The sequence below is a fragment of the Dromiciops gliroides genome, chromosome 2 (genome assembly GCF_019393635.1).
Source record: "Dromiciops gliroides isolate mDroGli1 chromosome 2, mDroGli1.pri, whole genome shotgun sequence".
Taxonomy (NCBI): Eukaryota; Metazoa; Chordata; class Mammalia; order Microbiotheria; family Microbiotheriidae; genus Dromiciops; species Dromiciops gliroides.
The window spans coordinates 534,502,499-534,523,973 of NC_057862.1; the positions used below are offsets into that span (position 1 = coordinate 534,502,499).

General features: G+C 44.7%; 1 protein-coding gene across 1 annotated transcript in view; it reads right to left on the bottom strand.

The window, feature by feature from the left end:
- The window catches only part of ANK1 (ankyrin 1), a 344,837-nt gene that overhangs the window by 5,047 nt on the left and 318,315 nt on the right, over positions 1 to 21,475 (bottom strand). Inside the window, 6 exon segments of the mRNA XM_043987736.1 lie at positions 3,946 to 4,084; positions 4,262 to 4,321; positions 4,480 to 4,620; positions 6,004 to 6,087; positions 13,057 to 13,360; positions 17,993 to 18,551. Coding sequence (XP_043843671.1) covers positions 3,983 to 4,084; positions 4,262 to 4,321; positions 4,480 to 4,620; positions 6,004 to 6,087; positions 13,057 to 13,360; positions 17,993 to 18,551 — 1,250 coding nt within the window. The 3' untranslated portion in view covers positions 3,946 to 3,982.

Genomic DNA, 21,475 nt, shown 5'->3' on the forward strand with positions numbered 1-21,475 from the left:
TCCCATAAACTGGCTCCACCAAGTCCTTTTTCTCCTGAAGTGTTTGGACTTGACAAGAAGAGGCTGGTCAGCATTTTGGCAACTTTCAGTGCCTATGGTGCTTTGCCCCATGGGGGTGGAGGTGGGAAGAGGGGGCTGGAACTGGGAGCCTGCCAGCCCCCGGCTGCACCATCTCCTAACTGTCTTGCCTAGCCATTGCAGAATCAATTCAAAGTCTCCAGGTTGGCACTGATGCCTTCCTCTTCCCCCTACTCACACTCAAGGTAAACTCAGAGAAGGTCTGTCCTGAGCCTTGGCACAAAAGCAGGCTTCCTGGTCTGTTGGGCTAAGGCCACTGAACCTCCTCAGCTCAGCCATTCCTGGGGTTCCAACACTCCTTAGAAGTCCTCAAGATCTCACTTTTCTTGTTAATGATAATAATCTAGACACAAAACTGTCAGAGACAGTGTAGTGTAGCGCATAGAGAACTGGCCTCCTTGGGTTCAAGTCCTACCTTGGATCAAGGTCATTAGTAGTCTGAGTGGATAGAGCGCTGGACCTGGAATCAGGAAGTCCTGAGTTCAAACCCAGCCTCAGACACTTACTAGATGTGTGACCCTAGGCAAGTCAATTCACCTCTATTTGCCTACAGTTAAACCTGTCTGCCTCAGTTTCCTCATTTGTTTTTTATTTTTTTTGTTTTTTGCGGGGCAATGAGGGTTAAGTCACTTGCCCAGGGTCACACAGCTAGTAAGTGTCAAGTGTCTGAGGCCAGATTTGAGCTCATGTCCTCCTGAATCCAAGGCCAGTGCTTTATCCACTGCATCACCTAGCTGCCCCCAGTTTCCTCATTTGTAAAGTGGGAATAATAATGGCAAGTGTATACAGTGCTTTAAAATTGGCAGAAGGCTTTACATACATTATCTCATCTGAGACTTGCATGACCCCCAAAGGTATGTGAGAATGGTGATTCCCATTTTACAGATGGGTTGGCTCAGAATCAGAGGGTTGTTGTGAGGGGATCAAATGAGATATTGTTCATAAAAATAAATGAGATAATGTTTATAAAGGTTAAACATGTTTACTACTCTTTATAAACCTTAAAGAGCTAGATAAATGCTAGCTTTTATTATACATGCCAACTGCATCACCTTGGGCTGTGTCCAGGTAACTCTGAGACTATGTTATAGTCTAGTTCCCCACCTAGCTGTGTGAGCCTGGGAAAGTCATTTCACCTTATTTGCCTCAGTTTGCTCAACTGTAAAGTGGGAATGACAACAGAATAGCACCTGCCTCCCTGGGTTGTTGTGAAGATCATTTGAGGTAATATTTGGAGAGTGCTTAGCATACTGCCTAACACAGAGTAGGCATTTAATAAATACTTATTCCCTTCCCCCTTCCCCATCGGCATTGGTGGAAAGCATCTCTATAGCATGAGTGCTCTGGCCTACACCAATGAAATAATGGGTCTGAACCAAAAAGGGAAAAAAATGGTACTTTCCAGTTTACAAAGTCTTTCTTCTCAACCATCCTGGGAAGTAACTAGTACAGGTGTTATCATCCCAGTCTTTTAGATTCAAAGACAAAAGCTCAGAAAGATAAAAGGTCATCTAGTTTGACTCCTTTGATCAAGGCCTCACAAAGGCAGCCTGTCACAGAGTGGGATTTGAATCTAGGCCCCCAAATCACAGAAACTTAAGAGATGGAAGGGACATCCAAGGTCATCTCGCTCAGTCTCTTTCTCCATGTAGGAGTCTGCCCTCTAAGTAAGCTCTGATCCCTTATCCAGGGTTCCTTCCACGGGACCACCTTGTCTTCTGACTTTACATGTCCAAAGATCTTCCCCCTCCAGAACTCTTCCTCCTTCCTTGAAAGCTACATTCCATTATTCAAAGACAACTATGCCCAGGGTTCCTCTTGGAGACTTAGCACTGTAACTGTTGCTGTCCCCTGGACCTCCTCTGCTCCATGCCCTTAAACATTATTATTTCCCATATTAGTCCTACTTTATTTCTACTTAAGGTTTTCAATTTCCAGAAAGACTTCCTTATCTGCTACTTCATCTGGGTTCTCATAACAGCCACAAACGGGAGGCAAGGTATGCATTATTATAACTATTTTTTTTTAATTTTTGCGGGGCAATGGGGGTTAAGTGACCTGCCCAGGGTCACACAGCTAGTAAGTGTCAAGTGTCTGAGGCCAGATTTGAACTCAGGTACTCCTGAATCCAGGGCTGGTGCTTTATCCACTGTGCCACCTAGCCGCCCCCTATTATCACTATTTTACAGATGAGGAAACTGAGGGACAAAGAGTTGTTTTTTTTTAAGTAAATTTCCTCTGGGATGATTCTGTTTGTTGCAGAACTGGGGCTATGATATAAGTCTCTTGGTTCCCTCTTCTTTCCAGAACACTGTATTGGCCATAAGAGGCATTGCTGAAGGTGAGTGTATGGGGGAGGATGGAGATTTGGTTCCAAATCAGAGGATATAGTAAAATGTCTGGTGCTCATGGGGGTGCTTTGCTTGAATGACAGTAAGAAGAATCTCTCACATAGGGTATCTTCTTTCCATGACTGCTGCCATCATCCTTGCCTGGACTTTGCACTAGCCTTCTGATTGGTTTCTCTCTGCCTACTGACTCCTCAGGCCAAAGCAACCTGCCTGAGATAGGGATCTAAGGATTTTATGTTGTTAAGAGCACTGAAGGTAGAGTTTGCAAAACCTGGCTTTGAATCCTGACTCTGACACTTTAAAAGGTTTGCAAAATTATTTTCTAGACATTTGCCTCATTTGGTCCTCATGACAACCTTTCCATATGGGTGCCACACCTACTGCCTGTTCCCATTTTACAGATAAGGAAACTGAGGCTCAGAGAGGTTCAAGTGACTTGACCTTGGTCACTCAGCTAGTGATCATCCAAGGCAGAATGTGTGACCTTGAGGAGTCCAAGCATCTCAAAGAGGACTTGCACTACCTACCTCATGGGATTGTGAGGAAAGTACTCTATAAACAACACGGTGTAATTAAGGGAGTACCCAGGAGAGACCTGAGTTTGAATTCCTCCTTTGATGCTTACCAGCTATGTGACCCTGGAAAGGTACCCAACCTTGCTGAGTCTCCACCTATTAGAGTTTCCCTACCTATTAGATGAAGGTAACACCACCTGCAGATACCTCTTACAATTGTTGTGAGGCTCAGAGCAGATATCATTTGAAGCCCTAAAGTGCTATAAAATGTAAGTTATTATTATGATGATGATGATAACTGCTAATAATTATTATTAATAAACACTAAAAGGACCAGAATTTAAGAATACCTAGAAGGGCCAAATAGGTTTTTGCACCAATTGGTGAACTGGTCCTTCTATTAACAAACTTTAAAGTGTGATATAAATATGTTACTGTTGTTATGTTCCTCAAAAAACCTTTGGTGGCTTCATATTGTGTATAGGATCAAAAGCATACTCCTGACCTTCCATGGCATCCCGAGCTTCTACAAATTGCCTCTCATTGACCTTTTTTAGCCTTCTTTACCACTGTTCCCTCTGATTCACTCTGTATTCCAGTCAAACTGGACTTTTATCTGCTTCCTGATTTCAGCCTCCCATGATGATCTTGCAGGCTGTTTGGAATGTCCCTGTCCTTATCCCTTTCTTTTGCAATGATTCTCTTCCTTCCAAGGACCACTTCCTCCATGAAGTCTCCCCTGATTGATCCCAGTTAAAAGTGTCTTTGCCTTCTTTGTATTTTCCTAGGGTCTTTTTTCTGGATCTTGCCTTTGCCTTCATTGCACTGTCCCTTGTACCACATGTATTTGTACCTATGTTATACTGCCCTGTTAGAGTATTAGTTCCTAGGGATCAGGGGCTCTGTTGTTTTCTCTCTCTGTCATCCCAGCAGCACTGAACATGGGGCCTTCCTTGCATGCAGTGGCAGAGTTTAGTGAATTTGAAGAAAGGTGAAATTACCTCCAAAGAGGCCGTTCGACAGGGAGGGGCCGGGAGATCACTGCTTCCCCCTTTTCAGGCTTGCTCGTTTCACTATCTGAGCCCCCTTCCTCCCTTCGATCAGCTCCGATTGCAGGGTACTACTCCCTCTCATCTGCATCTAGGGAGAGGCGGCAATAGAGGCAGGAAGGCAGGGCAGATCATATGGAAAGAGAAAAGACAGACAGACAACGGGGACAAAAGAATGGAAAGGGAATCAGCGAGGCGAGTGGTGAGAAGAACTAGGCTCTCAAAGAAAGAGGAATGGCCACTTGGCCCTCCCTCCTTCCCGAGGTACCTCAAGGGAGCTGAGACCAAGGGAGTAGAAAACAGGGTACAGATGGAACCCCAAGCTGAGCTGGAAGAGATGAGACACAGCCAGAAATCAAAAGAGTTCAGACTACCAGAAAAAAGAGGCAGTGATCTGCTATTGCCTCCACAGAGGGGGCTGAGGTCTTCCTTCTTAAGGACCCCAACGGGAGAGGAGCCTCCTTGGAAACCAGAGACTGCTCATACCTTGGCGTGTTTCATAAAGTCATCAATATCTGCTTCCAGCTCACTGGGATCCTGCGGAGACCCCTCAGTATTCACCTCCTCCAGCTCCGGGATGGCCCTGTCTCCAGATGTGTCTATCTGCTGAACCACTTTGCGGATGATCTGAAAGAGAGAAGAGACAAGGTTTCCTCCTTTGTCCAACTCGCCCAGGCCCAAGGGAGCCCTCCACGCACAATGCTATGGCCAGCTCTGCTTACATTTCACCTGTTCCACAAAGGACCCCTTCTTAGGTAGGAGATGTAGTTTCTTCTCTTTCTGCTCCATTTCCTGCCCTGATCCCTTTGTAGACAAGCTAGCATGGGTAGTCCCCAGAGAAATACGGGGAGCATTTGCTGGAGCGGAGGATGGTGATCATCAGCTGTAAAGTGATGGGGTAGGACTATAGAACCTCTGAGGTCCCTTCCAGCTCAGGATCCATGGTCTCATCAAGAATGCTTCGGGTCAGGGGCAGCTAGGTGGCGCAGTGGATAAAGCACTGGCCCTGGATTCAGGAGTACCTGAGTTCAAATCCAGCTTCAAACACTTGACACTTACTAGCTGTGTGACCCTGGGCAAGTCACTTAACCCTCATTGTCCAGCCAAAAAAAAAAAAAAAAAAAGAATGCTTTGGGTCAAAGCAGGCAGAGGCATTGAGGAATAAGCAACAGAAATGTCAGAGGGGGTAAAGGATCTTCCCACTTAAAACCTTTGAAGGAAACTGTTGTAATGGAAAGAACATTCGATGAATGTTAGTTATTACTATTATACTTATTATTGTTGTAGTTATGGTTAACTAGAGAGCCAGGGCTTGAATCCTGACTCTGCTATCTGTTATAGTTCATTCACTTAACTTCTCCGGGCCTCAGTTTGCTTATTTGTAAAATGGTGGGATCGGATGAAGTTCTATGGAACCTATGGAACACTGTTAAAAGAAGAAATCTGGTTTAGCCAGGATTATGGTAGCCATAAGAAGCAAGCACGGCATCATGGATAGAGATCCTAGGCTAGGGGGCAGAAAGACCTGGATTCAAATCCTGCATCTAACCCATGCTGGCTGTGTTATTCTGGGCAAGTCCCTGTGATCTCACAGTTCCCCAGGCACACTTCCAAGTCTGTAGGTTGCAGAGAAGGCACCTGCTTTGTTGGGACAGACAGCACCTTCATCCATGTGTCAAGGGGAACAATAAAATCACAGGTATTGTCCCTATTCCTATAGTGACTGAGTGCCTGAGATTTCTTTTTCTGGGACAGTTTTGATTGCAAGAAAAGAAAACAGACTGCCAAAGGGGATTTCCTCTCTGAGACCCCATGCCCCAGCCTGAGTTTGGAAAAACCAGTCCCAGTATCCAGAAGACACCGAGGACTCTACATCTCCTGTGGCCTCCCTCATTTGGGGTGAGTGAGGACGAGCAAGCCTTAAGTGCTCATGGAACCCACTGTGTATCCTCTTCTCCTCTGTGGGGCTCCTGCTCCATCTGACCCTGCCCCATCCAGCTGGGCTCTCACCTTCTTTGTGACAATGTTGCCTTGCTCGTCAGTGAATTGTTCTTCAGTCACTTGTTCCCCTGGAATATCCTGAAGCTCATTCCCCTAGAGTTAGAGAAGAGGAAATGTCAGATTTAATAAGGTGGCAAGGCAGGGGCCAGAGAAGCAGGAAGAAAACGTTACAGCAGCAGTGGTGGCAGGAGCGGCAGCAACCATAATCCCATATGGAGCAGGACCCTGTGGTTTGAGGTGGGGTGGGGTGGTGGGGCCTGAGCAGATCTGCTAGGACCACCTATTTGCAGAGTACTTTATATGTTTGATACCACAAAAGTCATCCTGGTATAGAGATAACCTTAAGCCCAATTTCTTCCTTCCTTCCTTCCTCCCTCCCTCCCTCCCTCCTTCCCTTCTTTCCTCCCTCCCTCCCTTTCTCCTTCCTTCCTTCCTTCCTTCCTTCCTTCCTTCCTTCCTTCCTTCCTTCCTTCCTTCCTCCCTCCTCCCTCCCTTTTTCCTTCCTCCCTCCTCCCTCCCTTTTTCCTTCCTCCCTCCTCCCTCCCTTTTTCCTTCCTCCCTCCTCCCTCCCTTTTTCCTTCCTCCCTCCTCCCTCCCTTTTTCCTTCCTCCCTTCCTTCCTCCCTTCCTTCCTTCCTTCCTTCCTTCCTTCCTTCCTTCCTTCCTTCCTTCCTTCCTTCCTTCCTTCCTTCCTTCCTTCCTTCCTTCCTTCCTCCCTTCCTCCCTCCCTCCCTTCCTTCCTTCCTTCCTTCCTTCCTTCCTTCCTTCCTTCCTTCCTTCCTTCCTTCCTTCCTTCCTTCCTTCCTTCCTTCTTTTTTTCCTCCCTTCCCAATCAGGGTTAAGTGACTTGCCCAGGGTTATACAGCTAGTAAGTATCTGAGGTTGGATTTAAATTCAGGTCCTCCTGACTCCAGAACAATCCTATCCACTCTGTCATCTAGCTGCCCCTTAAGCCTAATTTCTAAAAGCTATGCCAAAAGAAGGGAAGCTGTGACATGTTGGAACAGCCTGGAAAGATTTTGTGTAACAGACCTAGTAATGGGGACTGTGTATCAGCTGCCTGAGGACCAATCTAGCTCAGTGTTGGGAGCCTCAACACCAGAACGTTGATCACTGATCATGAATATTTTGGGACATATCAACTCATGAAGACTTTTTATATGGTGTCATCTGCATCCGTTGACTGAATCACACACCTTCTATTTTTTGGGGGGTGGGGCAGGGCAATGAGGGTTAAGTGACTTGCCCAGGGTCACACAACTAGTAAGTGTCAAGTGTCTGAGGTCAGATTTGAACTCAGGTCCTCTTGAATCTAGGCCCGATGCTCTAGCCAGTACGCCACCTAGCTGCCCCCATACACCTTCTAAAACAGAGATTTTTAACCTGGGGTTGTGAACTTGTGGTTTGTTTTTTTTAAGATATTTTAATTTATATTTCTCTAATCAATACCGATTTAGAGTTTTTTCTTCATATGACTATTTATAGATTAATCATAGCTTTCTCCAGGGTGGGATGGAGAGGGAGGGAAGAAAAAAATAAAAAGTGCACAGAACAGAAGAAAATTTAGAAGGAAGCACAAAAAAGCAGGGTAGCTTTGAAAAGAATGTGTAATACTTGCTACATAGTTAAAAAAAGGTAAACAGTCTGAAATGGACATTCATAGTTTTATATTGCATCCTCTCTTTATGTTATTCTATGTACATAGAAATGTTATTTTTGTTATCTTTTTATTTAAGTTCAAAATGAATAAAATATTTTAAAAAGAAAAGAAAATTGATAACTATTTCAATAAAATTAATTTCCTTTGTACACCTCTGTATTTCATCTTACACATTTGAAAATAATATTTGGAGAAAGGGTCCAAAGGCTGCCAGAGGAGTCCATGACACAAAAGAGATTAAAAAACCCTAGTTTAAAACCATTGCAATATTATAGTTTTACAAAGTACTTTTACATCTGTTATCTCATTTGAACCTCACAAAAGCCCTGAGAAGTAGGCAGGGGAGGTGTTCTTATTCCCATTTTATAGGTGAAGAAATCAAAGTTCAGGAAATAGTTTCTGCACCTAAATAATGGTGGTGGGGGTAGGGTTGGACTAGATGAGTCAGGTTACCTTCAATTCAACCAATCTAACAAACATCAATTAGCCACATACTGTATGCAAGGTAAGAGACAACATAGGGTAACACAGGAATCAGAAAGACCTGGGTTCTAGTCCTGCCTCAGACACATACTGGCTATGTGACCTTGGCCTAATCCTTTAACCTCTTAGTACCCCTAGGCAACTGTTGGTTAAATTTTGGAGCAGATGCTGCACTGGTAAAGGGAGTTTTCTCTCAGGGAGTTCCCTAAACCAGTGAAATTATAGGTCTGCCCCCTCCCAGAAAAGTACAAGAGTGCTAGGCTTGGAATAGAGAGAAAAACATATGATTAATAATCCCTGTATTCAAGGAATTTAACATTCTAATAATCTAGGAATCTTTGCGGTGGAGTGATTCACCCAACCAAGCTGATATGTGAGGGGCTTGGGACTAGAACCCAGACATGCTGACCTCTAGTCTGGTGCCATTTCTGCCATCCAGGACTGGGGACATTCTGCTTGTCCATGCCATGTCCACTCATGGCCTGTATCTGCCTCCTCATGGGGAATCAGAGCCCCTAAGAGGGTCACTCTCTCTTTGCCCTTCTGCCTCTTCTGACATTTGTGCTTCTCTCCTGCAAGGGGCAGGGGGTGTCCTAAGGCTTCCATCCACCCTCCTCCTCTTCCCTGAGGTCCTGTGGAGGCCTCGTTGGGCCCCTGTCCCTGAAGGCGTTCTCCCCACCCTCCCGCCTAGCTTTTACCTTCATGATGACCCGACGCCGTACCACCCTGGTAGAGATGGACTCCTCGTCATCACTCAGGCCCTCGTCCTCCCCTAACTCCTTGTCCAGCTCCTGATGTAAATGCTTCAGCACATAGTACAGGGAGCCGCGGACGATGTGCATGACATTCTGACAGCTGACTAGGAAAAAGCTTAGCAGCACCAATGTGACCAAGAGCTGGGTAACAAAGGCCCACATCCTTGCTGCCACTTCACTGACCCGGCCCCCGGGTGCCAAGTGGTACCAGTGGCCCAGTGGAGGGTGTCTGTCTTCTCATTCTCTCCTTGGGTTCACGAGCTCACTAGGGGCTTTATCTGGTTCTCTTTCGGGGTCCGAGGCTTCAGGAAAGCAGCGGAAGGGAGGAGCCCTACAGCCAGAGCAGTTCTAGATCTGTGCATCCGCCCTCCGGCACAGCCATCCCAGGCCGGGCCCAAGGGTGACGTCAGGGCCCTGTAATTTTAGCCCCTGCATACCAGCTGGCTGGGGCTGTTCATTTGGGCAAGAAGGAAGCAGGCAGGTGCAACCGTCCTCTTAGCGGGACACTCATGTCAAAGTCACTTCTGCCCAGGAAAGTGACACTCTTGGCTTCCTCACCCTTCCCTCTTTGCTCAGGACCAGGAGATGAGGGTCTTATTCAATTGTTTTTTCTCTTAGGAGTCTTTCTTTATGCTTGGATGAGTGCTCGGGCGCCTCCTGCCAAAGAGAGGGTCTGCTGCCGGGGGCTCTCCATTGATTGGAAAATTCAGGGACTCAGAGAAAATCAGCTCAGTAACACTTGTGGTGACATTCTTTTAGGTCTGCTGCTCTGGGATCTGGGGTCGTGGAAACTTACCCATTTACCACCAGAGCGGAGGGCTTTGAGTAGGCCCTTGAAGTTCAGGGTTTATTTCAAAAATAACCCCAGGGAGCAAGTGATTTATGTAAGTGGTGTCAGGTGAACAAATTAGGGAAGTTAGTCCAGGCAGCTGGGCCAAGTGGAAGAGGGGGGGTAATTCCCCTTCACCTCCAACGGCAGTGGTTTTGCTTCACTATTCACTGCTCTCCTCCTTTCACTTGTATATCATAGAAATACTTAATTTGTTTTATTGGTGTCTCTTTCTTCAGCCTCCTCTTCCTGATTTCCCCCTACTCCTCAAGAATCTGTGTTCCAGTTAAATCAGTCAGTCAACAAACATTTATTGAGTACCTACTATGTGCCAAGAACTAAGTGCTTGGGATACAAAAAGAGGCAAAAGATAGTCCCTGCCATCGAGGAACTTGTAATACAATGGGAAATTAGCCTTGTTCTCTGTCCTTGGCATCTCATTGCCCTCCCCTGTGTCTTTGCCTCATGCTTGGAATGCCCTCACTCTTCACCTCTGCTTCTTGGAATCCCTAGTACCACTGATGGCTTTGCTTATAGTCCCTCTCCCACATGAGACCTTTCCTGATCCTTCTACTTAGTAGAAGTAGACCTTTGGAAGCAGATAAGTGGTGCCCTGGATAGAAATGCTGGGCCTGGAGTCTGAAAGACCTGAGTTCAAATTCAGACACTTAGTAGCTGTGTGATCTAGGAAAGCTATTTAACCTCTGTCTGCCTCTATTTTCTCATTTATAAAATGGGGATAATAATACCTCCCAGGGTTGCTGTGATGATCAAATTGGATAATAGTTGTAAAATGATTATCACATAGTAGGCATTATATAAATGCTAGTCCTTCTTCTTCCTCTTATTCCTTCTCTTCTTTCTCCTTCCTCTTCCTCACTTTCTTCTTTCTCTTCTCCTTTTCTTCCTCCTTCTTTCTCCTTCCTCCTCCTCCCTGTCCTTCTTCTCCTCTTCTTTCCCTAACTTCTCCTTCCCTACCTCCCAGGGTTTTTGTAAGGATCAAATGAAACAATATTCATAAATTGCTTTGCAAATCTTAAAGAGCTATAGAAATGCTGGCTATTACTTGCATACATGTTTCCTCCAGTAGAATTTAAGCTCCTTGAGGAAAGGAGTTGTTTTCATTTTTATCTTTATTTTTGTCTCTATATCCCCTAGGGTTTAGCACACAATAGGTGCTTAATCAGTGTTAGTTGAACTGAATTCAATGCCCTTCAAATTTCTGTCCATGTCATGCCCTTTTTGTGGCTATCAGAGAAGAGAGACTGTGAATATAACCACACTGGTGTTACATGATGTGTGCATAGGTAACCAATAAATACTGCTATTGTTAATTCAAATTACCTGCTCTCTACATCAGGTGTTCATTTTTTTCAAGGCCATTTGGGGGGGGGACACAGGGTTGAGGGTCAAAAAAAAAAAGCCTGGATTTGGAGTCAGGGGGGTTAGAATCCTGGCTCTGAGTGACCTTGAGAATATCATCTATCCTCTTGGAACCTTCATTTCCTCATCTATAAAATAGAAGAGTTGGACCAGATGCTTTCTGAGGTTTCCTTCCTGATTTTAATTTCGTGAATTTATTAAACCCCATTTCTTAATTTTGCAAAGTAAGTCCCACTTGTTAGCTACATGGGGTAGCTAGGTGGCACAGTGGATAGAGCTCCAGGTCTGAATTCAAATCCTCAAAGCCTCAGATATTTACTGACCATGTGACTCTGGGCAAATCACTCAACCCTGTTTGCCTCAGTTTCCTCATCTATAAAAAAATTAGCAGGAGAAGGCAATGGCCAACTGCTTCCGTATCTTTGCCAAGAAAACCCTAAATGGGGTCAGGAAGAGTCAGACAGGACAAAAAGCACTGAATAACAATAATGAAAGGAAAGATGCAATTGTTTTCCCCCACCCAAGTTCATGGACCCCCTGCAATCTATCTGCTGACTCCTTGGAAGGTCTATGGACCTCAGTTTATAAGAATCCTTCCACTAAATGATCTCTAAGAGCCCTTCCAGCCCTAAATTCTAATGATCCATATGTAACAATTCTGTCTCCTCCCTCTTCTTTCCCCATCTCCCCATCCCCACATTCAAGGGTGAGCATTCTTCATCTTTTGTGTATCTTAGTCCCCTTTGACATTCAATCTGGTAAAACCTACACAGCCCTTCTCAGTATTATATTTTTAAATGCATAAAAATACATAAAATTACAAAGGAACCAAAAGTTAGTGAAAATAAAGATGGAATGTTCCCCCCTCTAAATTTATACTCCCAAGGGATCCACAGAGCTCAGGTTTACCACCCTTCTTCTAAGCAGTGCTAGGTCCTCTGATGGTGGTTCTCTTTCTCAGATCCAATTCGGGCTGAGGATGTTCCTGGAAGCTCCCTTCCTAGTCCTCTCTGGGAGGGGCTGGTGGTAGGGGAAGGGGGGAGGTGCTAAGGGTTTGGAGTACAGCAGAAACCCAATTAGGGAGAATGCAGGGTGGTAGATCAGTGTTATAAATGGAGACCAGCAGCCGGTCCAACACTCACATATTTGGCAGGACAGCATTCTAAATAAAACTATTTAACTTCTGGCAGATCCTCGGGGCCAGGAATCTGGGATTATCTTGGAATCTACCCCACCTTTGGGGCCTACAGGGTAGTGATAACCCTGGGTGACCACTGACAGGCCAAGGCAAGGAAGAGTTACGAAAGGAAAAGAGAAGAACAGATAAATATGGTGCAGTAGAAAGCACATTAAGTTTAGAAGTAGAAGAGTTGAGTTCAGGTCCCAACTTGGTCAATTACCAGTGGTGTGATTTTAGATAAGCCCCTTCGCTTCTTTGGAAGATGAAAAAGGCTATTTTTCATCTATATAATTCAGGGGGTTGGAATAGATGATTTCTAAGGCCCTTTCCAAGTCTATGAAAAAGAGAGAAAGATGAGAAAGAAAGAAGGAAAAAGAAAGGAGGGAATAGGAATAGGGGAAGGAAGAAAGGAAGAAAAGAAAGAAGGAAGGAAGAGAGGAGGGAAAGAAAAAAGAAGGGAAGGAAGAAAGGAAGGAGAGAGAACAGAGGGTAAAGAGAAAGGGATAATGAGAAAAGAGAGATACCCATGGTGAGGACTGGTCAAGTGCCACTAAATAGTGGCTGACCTCTCTTGCCTTAGGCCTATTAAATTTGGTAGGTGTCAACAAAAGAGAAAGGTAGAGAATATTTTTTTTCTCCTCGCTTCCCTATTGAGTCAAGCGTCCAGCTACAACTGAGCAAACTCAATGAGATACTTGGCTTTGTGTTTGGGAAGTTCCATTGGAACCCCCAAAAAGGGGCTGCAGCTGCCCAGCTGCCTTCCTGGCCCTTACCTTGACTATCCTGGAGAAGGTACTCTCAGCTTCTCCCATCCATTTCCCATAGCCCTGACTCATGACATGTGAGTGTCTCTCCGATTCTGGCTGTTCCGATGAGTCAACTCGCATGTGCTCTACTGTAGGCACCAAGATCTCATATTCCTGAGACCCACTGGGCTCCAGGCCTCTTACAGAGGAGATGGTGGTCACTGTTCTCTGGATGGAGTGTGGACCCCCTGTGGCTTCCTCTTGCCAAGAGCTCTGGGCAGCATCTTTCAGGTAGGAGATGATAGAGTCGTCTGTGTCCCAGTCCTTTGTTCTGGAACCCAGGCCAGGAGACAATGGTTGGGGAAGAGAAAGAGCAGTATAGTCACATTGTTGTCTGCTCCTGACCCCCTCCCCACTACCATCCCACCCCATTCAAAATGGTGGGAAACACTGAGTATCTCTATGGCCTCACCAAACTTAGACTGAAAGTGTGTGCTAACACACACAACTGATAATAGTCCTTGTAGTAGACTATTAGGGGTCCCCTAGAGCTGAGGTGTCTAAAGACACATGGCCCACAACACTTCTGGGTACTACCCGAACCACGTTTCAGTGTAGTGCCTATCAGATTTTATGCCTATGTATTAATAAAAAAGAAGTATATAAGCACATGTGGTTTTCTAAGTGAAGATGTGACCTGCATGTGCAGTTACATAGAGTGTTAGGTTTGGAGTCAGGACCTGAGTTCAAATTTGGCCTCAGATATTTCTTAGCTGTGTGACTCTGGGCAAGTCATTTAACCTTGTTTGCCTCAGTTTCCTCACCTGTAAAATGAGCTAGAGAAGGAATGGCAAACCCCTCCAGTATCTTTGCCAAACAAAACCCCAGATGGAGTCACCCACCAAGCATAGGATGTGACTAAAAAATGACTGTACGACAACAACAAGGGATCTTTATGTATGGTTTAGTGGCCTTTGTTTCTCTTTGAGTTGGACTCTACTGCTGTAGAGTACACCAAGCAAAGACTGGGATCACCTTGGTTCTCCTTGACCCCAGAGGGTAGAAACTAGGAATGAAGGTGGCAGAAGGTACAGAGTTGAAGATTTTGGCTCAACAGAAAGAAAAAACTTCCCAACAGTTAGAGTTTCTCAAAGCAGGATGGTGTTGCATTAGATAGAGTGTTGGACTTGGAGTCAGGATAGGCCTGAGTTCAAATCTAACCTTAGACACTTACTAGCTGTGTGACTCTGGGCAAATCACTTAACCTTTGTCTCAGTTTCCTCATATGTAAAATGGGAATAATAGTAGTACCGCCTTCTCAGGGTCATTGCAAGTGTAAAATTAGATACGATTTGTAAAGCCCTTTGCAAACCTTAAAACACTATACAAATGATAGTTGTTGTTATTATTATTTTGAGGCAGCTAGGTGGTGCAGTGGATGGAACACGGTCTGGAGTTAGCAAGACCTGAGTTCAAATCTGGCCTCAGATACTTCTTAGCTGTGTGACCCTGGACAAGTCATTTAACCCTGTTTGTCTCAGTTTCTTCACCTGTCAAATGAGATGGAGAAGGAAATGGCAAACCACTCCAGTATCTTTGCCAAGAAAATCCCAAATGGGGTCATGAAGAGTCAGTCAGACACAACTGAACAACAACAAATTGTTATCTCAGAGGCAAGTTAGTTTCTTGGGTCAGCACTACCCGAGTTTCCCATTAAATGAATGAGTAACAAGAACTAGTTGGCTCTGGTTCCCTCCTTCCCTCTTTCACATCTGTATTCTTCCTTGCTAGAATAGTTTCCCCCTGTCTTTCTAGCTGTTGAAATCCTTCTCAGGCCAACTTCAGTGCTCCCTCTCCCCCTCCCCCAAAACATTCTGATACCATTTGGCCTGAAGTGAATTTTCCTTTGACTCTCTCATCCCTTTCTGCTCGACCTCATTCATCATTTATTGACTGAACAAACACTTTTTAAAAAAACCTACTATATGCCGGGTGCTATTCTAGCTTGGGATATAAAGACAGGAATGAAAATGTCCCTGCCTTTAGGGAGATGACATTCTACTGGGGTGGGGGAAATAACACATACACGAATGATTCAGTACAAAATAGGTACAAAGTCATTGTGAGTATGGAGGGCACTAAGAAGCAGGGGTATCAGGGAAAGATGGCTACCTCCTCCTGTAAGAGGTAGGCTGAACCGCAAAGGAAGCAAGGCATTCTATTTTTTTATTTATCTATTCATCCATTCATCCATCCATCCATCCATCCATTCATTCATTCCTTTATTCATTCATCTATCTACCTACCTACCCATCTATCTATCTATCTATCTATCTATCTATCTATCTATCTATCTATCTATCTATCTATCTATCTATCTATCTATCTATCTTTTTTCAGTGAGGCAATTGGGGTTAAGTGACTTGCCCAGGGTCACACAGCTAGTTAAGTATTAAGTGTCTGAGGCTGGATTTGAACTCAGGTACTCCTGACTCCAGCGCCAGTGCTCTATCCACTGCACCATCTTGCTGCCCCTCTATCTATCTATCTATCTATCTATCTATCTATCTATCTATCTATCTATCTATCTATCGGCAATCAGGATTAAATGACTTGCCCACCCAGGGTCGCACAGCTAGTAAATGTCTAAGGCTGGACTTGAACTCAGGTCCTCCTGACTCCAGGGCTGGCACTCAGTCAGTCCATTGTGCCACCTAGCTGTCCTGGAACTAGGCATTCTAAGAGGCAGAGGTGAGGAGTACATTCCAGGCATGGGGGTGGAGCAGCTTTAGGAATATCAATTTGGCATCTGGGTGAAGGATGGATTAAGAAGGCAGGGAATCCAAGTAGGAAACAATGGCAATAGATTAGTCAAGAGGTAATGGGGTCCTGAAGCAGGGTGGTGACCATGGGATGGCTGCTAAGGGGACAGGTATGTTGTGAAGGTAGAACTAACGAGACTTGGCAACTGATTGGATGTTGGGAAGGGGTGAGGGAAAGGTGGAAGATGACTTTGAGCCTGGGATTTGGGGTGGTATCCTTGACAGAAGTGGGGACATTAGGAATGGGACCTGTAGGACATGTTGGCTTTGAGATGCCTACAATCACCTCGTAGGAGACCATGAGATCAAACCCCCGAGTGTCGGAGTTGGAAGGGACCTCAGAGGTTATCTGGCCCAACTCTCTCGTGTTATCATGCTAATAATAGCACCCACCTCCCCCGGAGGAAAGAATAACTGTAAAGAGTTCAGCACACTGCCTGGCAAAGAGTAAGTGCTATATACATGGTGGTGAGGAAACCGAGGCCCAGAGGGGTTAAGCCTTGCCCAGGGTAAGTGCTAGAGCTGGGATTGTGACAAAGATCCTCCGACTCTGAATCCAGCACTCTTTCTGCCACACTCCAAGGAAGGGAAGAAAGAAAGTGCCTTATCATCAAAATTGCCTCATTTGTCAAATGAGCTGGGGAAGGAAATGGCCAACCACTCCAGTATCTTTGCCAAGAAAACCCCAAATGAGGTCAAGAAGATTCGGACACAAATAAAATGACTGTAGAACAAAATGTGCCCATAAATACTTTATAAATATTCTCTCATTTAATCCTCTCAACAACCCTGAGAGGTAGGTGCTATGATTGTACTATTTTACAGATGAAGAAACAGAGGCAAACAGCAATTAAGTGATTTGCCCAGGGTCACACAGCTAGGAAGTGTTTGAAGCTGATTTGAATTCAGGTCTTCCTGACTCCAGGCCCAGAGCTCTATCCACTAGGTCACCTAGCTGCTTCAAGGTTCAACAGTAGTTTGGGGATATGAGATTGGAATTCAGGAGAGAGATCAGAATTAGATATTTAAACTTGGGAGTCATCTGCATAGAAATAAGGATGAATTCCCCTATGTGTTTTTTTTCCTATTTGGTTTTCTTCATTCAGCAGTTGCAAGGTACAATTTGACAGCCCTAATTCCTATTAATTCCAATGGAAATTCAACAGTCATAAAAGTTGCAGATTCAAGGGACAAGGTGACTTTAGGTAGGGACAGAATCGACAATTTTCATAATTTCCATAAAAATATCCTGGGGCAGAATTTATTACAACTAATTCCCTTCTATCAAGTGGTTTCCAGTGGAATTTTCCATGGCTAGAGTTTCAGTATTCTCTAGGTTAAATCCTAGTGCTACACTGAATTCAGACTTTTTTCAGTTATGTTAATAATAAGGCTAACCATAACCACCCTATGCACTGATCACATTGCAATATAGTTATCTAGTTATTTTTCCTCTCCCCTAATCTCTTGATTGTAAGCTTCTTGAGGGCAACTAGAACACGGCATCTTGCATACAGTAGTCACGTGACAGTGTCTACTAAATTCAGTGGATTTGACACAATAAATCAGGGGGAGAACTGGCACTGATAATAATAGCTAACATTTATATAGCACCTACTATGTGCCAGAAACTGAGCTAAACACTTTGCAATTATTATCTCATTTGATCCTCACAACAACCCTGGGAGGTAGGTGCTATTATTATTCTCATTTTACCGATGAGGAAATGGAGGCAAAGAGAGTCAACTAACTTGCCTAGGGTCACACAACTCGAAGGTGTCTGAGGCTGTATTTGAACTTGGGTCTTCCAAACTCCAGGCCCAGCACTCTAGCCACTGTTGTTACCTAGTAGATAATAGGACCCAAGATCTTTGATTCCTTTTGACTTTTTTTTTCTTTTGGTGGGCAGTGAGGATTAAGTGACTTGCCCAAGGTCACACAGGTAATAAGTGTCAAGTGTCTGAGGTCGGACCTGAACTCAGGTCCTCCTGAATCCAGGCCAGTGCTTTATCCACTGTGCCACCTAGCTGCCCCTTTTGATTCCTAATCTAGTCTTCATTACCCTATACTGTCTCATTCTGAAGTACCCAGATGTGTCCCTCAACAGGGCCAGGAACTGAAGTGGCAGAAATACCACCTACCTGTCTTGGCTCTTCTCCATTACGCGACTCACAGTGGCAGATTCTGTTATTCGGGCTTGTACTCTCTGCTGGCCTGAAAGAAGAGACACTTCATGCTCTGAATCCTGTTCCTTGCCGGCTGACTCATCCTGTCTCTCACCACCTGGCAGCTTCTCTTCTGACCTCTGACCTTCCTCCTGGTCAAGCAAATCGATAAGGCCATTTGTGGCATCTGAATCCACTGTGTCGTCCTCTGCAAGTTCGAGAGAGCCCAGCTGGTCAGGGCCCTGGGGGTCTTCCAGGAGCAGCCCCGGCAGCCTCCACTCTCCGGTGGCATCAGAGTCCTCTGCTTTGCTACACTCCAGAGAGGAGTCTTCAGCGGTGACCAGGGCAGGGGTGAGGCCCGAGGACCACACCTGCATGTCCGACATTTCCATCAGGGCATCGTGCTCCGTGGGGGCCATGGGGATGGCGTCAATGATGGCCACCTCGGTCCAATATTGATCTACACGCAAGGGAGAGGGCAGCGTGTACTGCAGGGAGGCCGGGGACAGCAGCTCATCCTGCAGCGAGGTATAACCTGGATGGGCAGACAGAGGGGGACAGGCTCCAGAAGCGATTTTTTTCACATTCACACTTACTCAAGCACACATCTGTACACGTACAGACAGACACTGATGGACAGCCACAGACACTGCCACAGCCACAGCCACACACACACCCCTAGAATGAGGGAGGAACCTCTCTGAGAATAAACCTGTCTTCTGTCTTTCTCTCTCTCCCTCTCTCTCTCTCTGTGTCAATCTCTCTCTGTCTCTGTTTTTGTCTCTCTCTACAGATCAAACCAGGTTGACATAGAGCAGATGTTATTCACAGCTGTTTCTATCCTTTACACAGACGCCAGACTAATCTTCCTCATGCATAGAACCTGCATATCATTCCTCTGATAAAACTCTTCCATGAGTGGCTGACCACTGAGTAAAACCCAAAATCTTTAGCCTGGCAATGAGGGTCTCTATGATCTGGTGCCACCTTTACTTTTCAATCTTTTTTTTTTCATATTGCTCCTCTCTTCTCAGGTCAAACTGGACCACTCACAGAACTCCTCTTCACTGTCGCATTTCTATGTCTTTGCTCATGATATTTTCCCTATACTTAAGAGACCCTCCTTTCCATCTCCATCTGTTGAAATCCTATCCATCCTTTTAATTCCAAATCAGATACCTCCCTGATCTCCTCTCAGTAATGATCTGTCCTCACGTCACATCTCATGCAGCATTTTGCACCTCTCTGATGTAACACTTATGGATTGTTTTGTTTCATTACTATTTACCCATGATCATCCATCCATCCATCCATCCATCCATCCATCCATCCATCCATCCATCCATCCATCCATCCATCCATCCATCCATCCATCTATGTGTCTATGTATGTATGTATGTATGTATGTATGTATGTATCTATCTATCTATCTAATCTATCCATCCATTCATTCATCCATCTATCATCTAGGGCAGTGCTTCTCAACTCCATCCGCTCTCTTCCTCCTGATAGACCCTAAACCATTCAGTTTAGTCCCAAGCTCTCCCAAAGATAGGGCTAGATTGGTGCTAGTTAATTCTGGCAGCCCCTAAATCTAACGGGCTTAAATGGACCATCCTGCTTGTGTGTGTGTGTGTGTGTGTGTGTGTGTGTGTGTACACGTGCCACGAGCACGCATGCACTGTGAGCACCTAAACTGTCACTTCATTTGCATACCCCTCTATGATTAGCTAAAACAAGAGCCTTTGCCAGGTTATTGGTTGTCTGTTGGTAACCCCCCTGGATTTCAACAATGACTATGAAACCCATATAAATGGATACCAAGTCTAAGTATATGTAGCATGTAAGTATCATATATAAATATATGTAATATATATATAGCATGTAAGCATCATATATAAATGTTATATGCACACGATTGCTCAGCATGAATATTATAGATATGTGTATGTTTGAGCACACACATACACACACACACACACATATATATATAAATGTGAGTATCGGGTATAAAAGTATGGTGAATAATATAGATGTACAGTATATGAATCATATACATAAAGTATACATAAATGTATGTACAATGTAGAAATGTATGTGTGGTATTTATGCTATGTATTTGCATGTGTGGTTACATACATGTGGTGTACATTTGGGTAGATATATGTGTAGTGCATGTACATATAATGTAGGAGGGGGAGTCTGGAAGTGAATATCCCACCTCATGTCATTGTCCTTGGACACTCATGCTTGTTCCCACTTCCAGTCCCACTTTGACTAGGAATGTCCTTTCCTCTCCTCACTTATCTAAATCTCATTCGTCATCCTAGGCTCTGATCCTCCAGGAAGCCTCCTGGGGTTTAGAGGTAGAAAAAAATCTTAGAAATCATTTAGTTAAAACCTGTCATTTAGAGATGAGGAAACAGGCAAGCCGTGACTTGTCCAAGGTCATCCCTGTAGTGTAGCAGAACGGGCATTTAAACCCAAGTATTTTGACCTCAAATTCTATGCCCTGTTGATTCTGTTACATTCTGTCCCTGCAGCTTTCTGTTCCCATCTCTGGACTCTTACAACACTTGTCTGAACCACAGAATTTGGAGTTAGAGCTTAGACTACATTATATATTATGATTGATTGATTGATATTACACACTATATTCTCAAGTTAGCAATTTTGTGTAAGCTGGTCTTATCTCCTCAATAGGACTTTGAGTTCCCTGAGATCAGGAATCATATTCTATCTGTACCTCCCAAGGTGCTAGTCCAGTGCTAATCATTTAAGGATGGCTCAGAAAGTAGACTAGAGTTCAGAACTAGGAGCAACAAGTAAGAGTTTTAGAGGGTTGCCTTATGGAATGCATCCTCAATCAAGGCTGGTCTTTTAGAAGAGGCTGGATGACTCTATCAAGGATCATAGGTTGGATCATAGAGAGCTGGAAGGGGCCTTAGGAACCAGTGAAACTAACTCCTTCATTTTACAGATGAGGAAACTGAGGCATAGAGCAATGAAATGACTTGGCCAGGGTCACAGAGCTAATAAGTGTGTGAGGCAGGATTTGAATACAGGTCTTTCTGACTCTAAGTCCAATGCTCTATCCACTATGCCATGTTGCCTCTCTACTAAAATATAGAGGAAATTCCTGATTGGGACAGAGATGACAGCTGAGAACCCAGCCCACTCTGAGACACTGCTTCTACAAATCAATGTTTGGTCAGGGTGATTGGCAGATCAGGAGAATTCACCTTCTTTGCTTGGGAACATCTGGGAAAGGGAAATGTGTGAAAATGGTTATTTGGCAAAGGTCTACTATGGCTTTTGGCTCAAGTCACTGTATACATGGCTAAAATCTGCTGAGGGCTTAGAGACCCAAAACACATGGCCCCTGAATACTTTCTCAGAGGAGAGAGCCAGATCTGTCCTCCTTACAATCTCTTTGAGCCAAGAAAGGTGGAAATTTCT